Source organism: Engraulis encrasicolus, chromosome 19 (assembly GCF_034702125.1).
Source record: "Engraulis encrasicolus isolate BLACKSEA-1 chromosome 19, IST_EnEncr_1.0, whole genome shotgun sequence".
Lineage (NCBI taxonomy): Eukaryota > Metazoa > Chordata > Actinopteri > Clupeiformes > Engraulidae > Engraulis > Engraulis encrasicolus.
Genome location: NC_085875.1, coordinates 48,019,770 through 48,029,769, shown reverse-complemented (window position 1 = coordinate 48,029,769; position 10,000 = coordinate 48,019,770). Strand labels below are relative to the sequence as shown.

Genomic DNA, 10,000 nt, shown 5'->3' with positions numbered 1-10,000 from the left:
GCAAATATATTCACACACACATACACACAAATGTGGACACACACAGCCACATACAAACGCACACATATGCACACACACACACATAGGCACGTGCGGGCACACAGCACAGCACACGCATGCACGCACGCACACATGCACACACACACACTGCAATTGCCAGCAAAGCCATACAGTGCTCCATCTCACCTCATACAGACAGCGTGTTTGTGTGAGTTAGCTATAAAACCAAATCAGAGACAGCTTAGTGACTGCAGTGACTCACTGGCAGGGCTGTAGTACTCGAGTCCGGACTCGCCTGATTTTTTATGGACTTGGATTTGTCTCGGACTCTGTAGTGTTTGGACTCGGACTTGACTTGGACTCGGACACTGGTGTTGCCAAATTAGGCTTTTGGACTCGCCAGGTCTGTCATTACATTTTTTTAGAACACTGGCCATCATAGATTCTTAAGTGGAGCTTCAAATCCAATAACAAACAAGTTTGTCTTCACATCCGTAGCATATTGGTTACTTTCCAAGGTTCTCATTATTGACATTCATCCTTTTCATTGTTTAACACTGACCGACACGTGACTCGGACTTGACTTGGACTCTAATCATTTTGAACTCGGTCTTGTCTCGGACTCGAACCTCTTTGGACTCGGACTTGACTCGGACTTGACTATTCTGGTCTTGGACTTGTCTTGGACTCTACAAAGGTGGACTTGACTGCAGCCCTACTCACTGGACTGTAAAGCAGAAGTACATGCACACACACACAGACCCTTGAACCTTCACATTTTCAGCATTGGCGGACGTCATAAGTTAGAAGTGGTGAAAGATGATGAAATGTAATGTGTCAGTGTCCCAACTCGAATTAAAACGATACTATGCAACGCAATCCATCATCTTCATCAATAGGTAGATGATTCAATTATTAGATTCATTGCTTGACAAATGAAGACTCTCTCAAACATCAATACTACTGTGTAGAATACATGGATAGAATACCAATCTTTCAATGTTTCAGCGCTACAAGGTCTTGAGTACGTCAAGAAGCAGGATGGCATTAGCCTGGGCGAAAAGCCGACTGTTCAGTCTGGCAAAAGCCATGAGGAATCCGTCTCCGTGGAGGGTGGTAGATGGTCTGATCTTACTCTATCATTTAAATTAATTGGAGTTCCAAACTCCAACCGATGTTGTGCTTTATTAGCATGCCTGTTACGATATAGTGTTGCAAAAGCAAACAAATAACAAAACGAAAGTGTGAATTTAGTTACCTTAACCAATCATAACGGAGCTCGCGGGTGAGTTCCGCGTCATCACTCTCAACTGTTTGCTGATTGGCTAAACACTGAGAGAACCGAGCTCGAGGCTTTTGCCAGACGATGTGCAGAGCCAAAATCTTTGGGTGGAGTACAGAGGATGGCGTCGCGAGGCTAGGATGGCATTGCATTCTGATGAAATTCTGACTAGACTCACTTCGGAGGATATGACTGATATCAGTGTTCATTTAGTCTACTTGGCGACACTGGTACACACACAAACACACATACACGCACACGCACACGCACACGCATACGCACACACATACACACGCGCGCGTACGCACGCACACACGCGCGAATGAGATATTTAACGGTGATGTTTCTTGTTCATTCTTTCCTGTCTGTAAGCATGCCATTCACTTCCTGAAAACGAGAAGTAGTCAGCCGTCCTATTTTGGTGGTAATTAAAAAAGCTCGTTTTGGGGGGACAGCGTCTTTCATCTCCCCCCTAATCAAGTGTTCCTTCCTTCACTCTGGCAGCCAAACATAATTCATGGCTTTGTAATTAATTAATCCACAGATTGGGGTGGAATCAATTATTTCACATGGAAGAGGTCAATGGATCGGACAGAAAAAAATAAGAAAGGCAGAATTAAAAAACACACACAGGACGTGCATAAGAGACAGTAATGAAGAAAGGAGACAGTGACAATATACAGAGGGTAAAATCCAAGGGCACTGGAGAAAGTTTTAAGAAGTGACGAGTGGAGAAAACTCCAAAGTGAAGTGAAGAGAAGAGAAGAGAAGTTTATCACACAACACGCAAACACACACAGATGCATTGGATGAAGCCACACCCAGGATGGACTTACCGTCAGCCAGCAAGAGGGCTGTGAGTGAGAGGGGGATGGAGAGAGGGGTGAAGGGGTGGAGGGATGGATGGAGAGGATGGAGGATGATGGAGGGACAAGGGGAGAGAGATGACACAGGAAGAGACAAGTCAGTCAAAGACACAGGGTATGTGATGGCACTGGAAATGAGAGAAGGAGGACACTGGGAGAGAGAGAGAGAGAGAGAGAGAGAGAGAGAGAGAGAGAGAGAGAGAGAGAGAGAGAGAGAGAGAGAGAGAGAGAGAGATTTGTGGGTGGATACTGTACTGAGGGGTGTGATGTTTGATGTTTCTACTCTTTAACAACAACGTGGTCGGGGTATATTAGGCCTATATTGATTTTGTCCAATATAAATATTGTGTGAACGAGATTTGGATAAGAACATTTTATGATCCATTATGTGACATTTTGCTATCCAATTTTTTTGCTGCTAATTCACAAAATGGTATTTGTCATGGTATTTACCACCATCAATTCCATTAATACCTATCGGATTGAAATGTGTATATTTTCCTTCAAATGTGTCAGTGGTTCATACTCATGCGCCATCTTCAAATATGTATAGGTAAGTGGCTAACACTAGTGACACAGACGATACAGCACTCTGGCTGTTGTTTTTCAATGTGACAGAACTGAAAACATGGATGATGCCTTAGCTTTTTGAGATGTGAAGGAAATCTCAGCTGTAACATGTACAGCAGTCTGGCCTTGGCCATGGTTCAAGTGGCTAAGGCACTGCACTACGTATTATGCCAGGGACCCAAGGTTTGATTCCTGTCTGAGGTCGTTTCCCAATCCTCCCTCATCCCTCTCTCCTAAGTAGGCCTACTGTGTAAGAGATGACACAAATTGTGTGTGCTCAGCGACAACACTTGCTGTGTGTGCTCAGGGACAACACATTTTGTGTCAGTTGTTGTGCCCTATGTTTGTAAGCAAGGGGTATAATGAAAAGTGTAATAAGGAATACAAAAAATGAAAATAAAGCCGTTTTTGAGGCATTTTCAAACCACATTCCTGATTAGAAATGAGAAAATGTTCATATATTTGGCTACGCCGTGAATTGAAAATACATTTAAAATAAGAATACTTAATGTGCAATTTAACACAAAATGTATCAAATACATTCTGAACACTACCTCTGTTGTGTCACATTCCACATATGATGTGTTAAAAAAAAATAACGATGCATGTGTTGACACGACACATTCCTTCTTAAGAGCTGTTTCCACGTAGCAGGATATTTTTATATGTGGATATTTTTTTTCTCCTGGTTACATTGGTTTTGGCCTTCCGCTTCCACGTAGCAGATATTTAAAATCCAGATATAAGAAAGCTTTGAAAATACCCTATTTAGGGGGCTAAAACGCAGTTGTTACAATGGAGGATTTATTTTTATCCATTATGCGTTTACACCTAAACAGATTTCATTATTTTCAATAGAACCCCGCACACTGGCGCCGATGTCCACGGACATTCGCCGATGTTGGATAGCAATTAGAGACAAGTTCTATTTTGTCGGCACCACCCATTGACTATCAATGCTGTGTTCGTGTGAAATTGGGTTTGGGGGTCCGAATTCTGTCGGAAGCAAAAGTGCGCCGCAGTGCTTTTGGGCCGGCCTTAGAATGAGTGTACACGTTTCCTGTCACCATCTCATACTATCCTATCGATTAAAGACATGAAAGGCAAAAATAATGTACAGTAGACAAATATGAATGTTGTGGCTTAAAAAAGTAGACTGTGAGAAATTCTACAAATTAGACTTTTTGATGATGGCGTGAGCTAGATTTGTGTGGTTAGATGACTAAAACAGAACCTTTCTGGCAGAAAAATAATGGAGATAAATTCCACTGGACCTTTGGAGCTGCCCGCTGGGCAGGCATGGACTGGGACCCAAAACACGACCTGGGCATTTCTGGCATAGACCAGCTTTGTGCTTTCTACAATGTTATGTTTGGCGCGGTTTATTGCCTATGTTAAAGATGGATGAATGGGCTGCCCCATCTAAGCTGATCTTTAAAGGCAAAAAGAGAAACAACAGCAATGAAAATACCACAGTATTGGCCCCTGAAAACAGGTGGCCCACCGGGAAATTGCCCTGTATGCCAGATTACCAGTCCTGCCCTGCCGCCAGAGGTGATGACTCAGTGAGCTGCACAGTACGTCAAGTCTCAGGGGCATAAGAAACACAAGTACGGATGAGAGAGAGAGAGAGAGAGAGAGAGAGAGAGAGAGAGAGAGAGAGAGAGAGAGAGAGAGAGAGAGAGAGAGAGAGAGAGAGAGAAGGAGAAGGAGAATCACACGTTATTTGGTGTTGTGTTTACCTCCAGATGAAGAATATGCAAGGCTACAGCCACACAAGCACATTGCACTTTATGTATTTCTTCTCTCTCTCTCTCTCTCTCTCTCTCTCTCTCTCTCTCTCTCTCTCTCAGCATCCAATGGCGATTCCACACTGATTAACTCCCGGGGCGGGATGCTCTCCGGGCTTAAATGACTCGCCCGAAACAGGAATGCACTGATGCGTCAACATCATACTGTACAGTACAATTGAAAAGGGCAGTAATGGAACTTTCCAATGATGCCATACATGTGCATCCACCCCAGTGCATCAAAGAAATGTCTGAATGAATATAGATTAAAGTGTCTCTTCAAAAACAGTGCACACACAGACTCTCTCTTTCTCTCTATCTCTCTCTCTCTCTCTCTCTCTCTCTCTCTCACACACACACACACACACACACACACACACACACACACACACACACACACACACACACACACACACACACACACACACACACACACACACACACACACACACACACACACACACACACACACACACACACACACACAATACCGCCACGGGTGGATGTTCTGTTTGCCCGTGCCTAAAACCATCCCTGTACACATTGTATGAATGCAGGGAAGGTATGGGGGTATGGGGGTACAGAGGGGTGAGCTGCCCCGGGCCCAGGGAGGGGGGGGACCCAGAATTGGGTCCTCATTACATTGCAAGTATGTCCTGGGCCTGGACAAAGCTGTCAGCTGTCCTGGACACACGCATCTTACGTATCAGTACGGCATACAGACAGACATCTGGAGGTGCCTACAGCTGGATCTGACATGGCAAATAGCTCACTTCAGGATGTCAATCACCACTTTGCTCAAGTGATGCTAACCAGGTGCCCTGGGCTGGGCCCTGTCACCACCGCTTCTTTCTTGGCCCGCCTCTGCTAAAAGTGCATTGACTAATTCAACCTCAAAGGGCCTGTTAATGTGGATGTTGACTGAGTTGGAAAGCTGATAGTGTTAACCGCATAGCAGAGTAGAGAAGAAGGCTAAGAGGCTAATCTAGCATGCAGAAGGCTAACAGCAAGCCTCTTAGCATGGGAACTGCTAACTGCTGTATAAAAAACACAGGCTCAAGGCTATAAACAGACTTTATTCATTAGCGTAGCTTCACTGATTCACTTATTAATGCAAAAGCTATGCCTTACCATATTCAAATTTTGATATTTTAGCTGAACTAAAGGCTGTGTGATGTTAGCATACTTGCTAACCACGAAGAGACAATCTGGACATTGTTTACACAAATGCTTAACCATGAGTCTCGAAACCTAAGGCCGGCTCCACACTGGAGCGTGGCGAAACGGCATCGAGATGACAGGTCTTTCTGCTTAGTTTCGGCCGGTGTGTTCCACTCAGCCTTTCACACCAACAGCATCGGCGTGCACGGCCAGTCCAGTTCAAAATCCCCTCCACAGCCAAAGCTAGCTTGCTAGTTTGCCATTCATTTAAATGGGACACCGCCGGTCGCTGGTGTCCAAAATTCGCTCGATGCAGCGTGGAGCGGAGCCGTCTTCCGTGCCACTACCGCCCGACTACCGCTTGTTGGTGTGGAAGGACAGATCTGTTTCCATGTTTATTCGCCACCGCCGGTAAAAATCGCTTCACCGCTCTGGTGTGAATTAGGCCTAAGAGAGACTGATGTAATCTTGTGTTGTTTTGTTGTCACTGTATAATACAGAAGTGCAACTGGCAGTGAGTAAAAAGCTTCTGAAGCCAATGCTGATAAGAATTGAAAATGTGCAACATCCCTTTGCTCACCAGTGCACCCTTGGGCAAACAGGCCTATACATCGCTTTTAACCAATCTAATATTATTATCAAGTACACCAAGTCAGGCTCAAACAAAATAAGATGGACTGACTTTGGAAGTTTACTAGATATATAGAAATGCAGCAAGTTTTCCCCCAAAATGTTTTCCAATACATTTAGAGGGTTTGCATATATTGGACATTGGGTAGACGTGTCTGACCAAGAGCTCCAGGTGTTGTTATGTGTGTTAGCCTAGGCCTACTGTATATAACAAGGCCGACAGGCGGACAACAGATGCGTCCCTCTATGCCAGTTCCAACCTTTTTTCCCCCCAAAACGCCCTGCTGGCCTCTTCCTAACCTGTCAACGCCCACCCCCGTCTGAGGATGTGCTTTTTGTTTATTGGTCATAGCCTATTGCCCATGGAAACTACAAATAATGTGGCAGGTGGTGAAATGATGAGACAAAGCTTCATATTTTGCAGTTTAGACTATAATAAGGTCATCATGGTTGGATTTGGAAAAGAAGCATCTAATTTCAAATTTCACATAGATCAAGTGGCTACATTACAAATTACCAGATATTATTAGTACTAGGTTATTTATCAACCTTTAGTAGGCTTTATCACGCCATTTCAGCGTCATATGCATGTGGGAAAGAAACTAAACATCGCCAAATAGCCTAATAAATAAATAAAACCGTTTGGGTGAATCATGCGCTATGGGTTCACCCTTTGGATGCATTGTGCGCTTAATTGTCAATGCCAGCTTTTTACCGTCAAGGCACAAAGCAGTGAGCTTCAGTGGCAGAGTGTACCAAATTCATACGACTGCAAACCAATTACGAAGCAAAAAACGCGTTCTGTCCCGTGCTCTCTCTGAGCGCAAGGGAAAGCACCTGTGGGGTCCACACGCCCGCCAGCAGAAAACGACTCTCCCTTGCAATATTCCCGAGAACATCAGTAACACAGCGTATGTGAAATGCAAATGGCCCATCTGTCTACTAGTTCGAGAACACTGACCACTCACTGAAACGTAGTGGCAGAATGTTTGCAAACTCACGTTTAGAGGAAGAGCTGTAGCGCTGCTGGTCGCCTGTCAACTTATTACGGTTCCATGTCGTGGAGCGTTATGCAATGCAAACGCCCCTCTATCCGAGCACAAACATCTGTGTGAAATACTGCATGCTGACTTCTAAATCGTTCATTTCCATTCTGATGAACCAAAATAGCTGCACAACGCGACACTATCAGCCGAAGTGTAGGCCTATCACAAGACCGTGAACATTAAGTGACACTCACAGTGGTGTTGGTGTGCTGTGGAGAAGGAACGAAGTTGCCTACCACTGTCCAAACGCAAAACAATGCCGAAAATTGAATGCACCCCTCAGTTGTCTCACAATGCAATCAGCTTAGCCTTGCCGGTTTGGTAACATATCGTATACGTTTTGACACGCATTCGCTCCAGGCCAAAATGCCTCTCTGCCTCCGCCTTGTGGACACAGGAAGGAACAATTGAAGGAATGCGTTTCAGACAGCGTTTCAGACAAGGAATGCGTTTCAGACGGACGGACGGACGGACGGACAGACCCTTTTATAGAGATGCTGGGACGCATCTAAAAATAGAACCGTTAGAGGCATGCTAGCTTTATGAGAATCAAAAGGAAGTCAAGAGGAGCAAACAAACACGCACCTCAGATGTCTCTAATGAAGTTATAAAAAGGCTCCATGAAGATGTCATGCATGCACGCGTTGATGCTAAGGCCACTACAGTAGCCTAACACACACACGCTCACACAGCCTTTATTTCTGCAGACACACACATCAACTGTAGGAGCTAGCCTCACCAGAGCTTTGTTTCAGTGTGTGTGTGTGTGTGTGTGTGTGTGTGTGTGTGTGTGTGTGTGTGTGTGTGTGTGTGTGTGTGTGTGTGTGTCAGGCACGTGCACTCCAATACGGCAGGGGAGGCACGGCCTCACCAGCCAGACCTGAGAATGATGAGCTGCAGTAAATGTGAATAATAGTAACAATAACAGCTATTGTTTTCGAGCATCTGCACCATAACTACCATTTGAGCAGTATTTAAACAGTTTCACTCATTTTCAATCATTTCCGTGGCCAAAATCATAATATTTGCCCATTTCATGTCAAATTGCTCCGAATACGGTGAATTTGGGGCAACTCTGAACTGGCCTCACCCCGGATTGCGCAATCCCTCGTTAACAAGCTTCAGCGCATGCGCCATTTTGCTCGTTCTGTGAATGCAACCTGGCAATATTGTATTAAACGTTTTTATACACTTAATAGAAGTATGTATGGTGTGCCCTCAATTCCTGATAATGTTCTACTATTTTCTACGTGTGATTATCATTTCTTTACTCTGAACGCTTTGGCATAACGCCCACTGAAATATACAGTGGTGAGGCCAGCAGTAGCCTGGCCGCAGACTCCTTCTGGCATTGAGAGTATTGCTGGCCAGTTACGTCATAGCGAATCTGAAGTTCACAGCCAGTCGGTGTTGTTGGCTAGCTTGTTCACTTTGTCTGCTACAAGTGGATTTCATAACGAAACTAAGAGCATTCTCAAAGTTGGATTTCCAAGAGGAAAATATGTGATAAAGAATGGAGGACCGACAGAGCTGAAGGGTTTGCTACTGCAGGTGGTCAGAAGGTTATAACTACCCGATCATTTCAAAGTGAGTTCTACAACAGAAACTATTTTTTGTTTCCCCTGTGTCCCGTTTGCAACCGGCGAGAATGTGTGGAAGACCATTCGCATGGAATTGTACGACTTAACAATTTACTAAGGACTAAGGAGCCTCACGAAACACAAATCCTCGCGGCTACTCATATTCATATTCAATGCCAAATTGCTTTGGACGTTTGGGGCGTCTCGAATAGATGTGGCTTTGGATGGACAGCACCGGCTAAAGCAACGTTAGCATGCGCAACGCCAAAGTGAAGGAAACGAGCGGCGCATGGACCTGATGTACGAGATAAAGGTAAGATCAGTGTTTCCTATGTGTGTGAAGCCTGTGTTTGAGAATCCGCCGTGATTCTGTCTGGTGTGGTGGTAGCTTTTGTGATCTGAACAGGATTCTCATGTGCCCTGTAACTGTTTGTAAAGTTGAGTAGGCTACAGGGTGCCGTTGAGGTAAATCAAATATACCCGTGTAACTACAAGACTCTGATCTAATTCCAAAGTGTAGGCACGAGAATCCGGTGCTTATCACAAACGCTATCACACCAGTTTGTTCGCCGTGGTGCTCAGCGGTCTATATGACACCATGTTTTGAATCCTGTGTGTGTGTGTGTGTGTGTCTTCCATTGAGCATCCGCCGTGATGTGGTTTATGTGAGACCACTGTTTGAATCCTGTGTGTGTGAGAGCAGTGGGCTGTGAAGGAGCGTACACTCTTCACTACTCTCCCCTCCTCCTCTCCTCTCCTCTCCTCTCCTCTCCTCTCCTCTCCTCTCCTCTCTTTTCCCATCTCCTCTCCTCTCCTCTCTTTTCCCATCTCCTCTCCTCTCCTCTCCTCTTCCCTCTTCTCCTCTCCTCTTCTCTCTTCTCCTCCTCTTCTCTCTTCTCCTCTCCTATCCTCTTCTCTCTTCTCCTCTCCTCTCCTCTCCTCTCTTCTCCTCTCCTCCTCTCTCCTCTCCTCTCCTCTCCTCTCCCCTCTCCTCCTCTCCTCTCCTCTTCTCTCCTCTCCACTACTCTCCTCTCCTCTGCTCTGCTCTCCAGCTCTCTCAGCCGTGATGCTGCTG

General features: G+C 45.2%; 1 protein-coding gene across 1 annotated transcript in view; it reads right to left on the bottom strand.

Annotated features, from left to right (window-relative positions):
• slc8a3 (solute carrier family 8 member 3) overlaps nucleotides 1-10,000 on the bottom strand; it is a 177,526-nt gene that overhangs the window by 15,317 nt on the left and 152,209 nt on the right. The window contains exon 6 of the mRNA XM_063223935.1: nucleotides 2,119-2,136. Within this exon, the coding sequence (XP_063080005.1) occupies nucleotides 2,119-2,136 (18 nt within the window). The remainder of the gene's footprint in view (nucleotides 1-2,118; nucleotides 2,137-10,000) is intronic.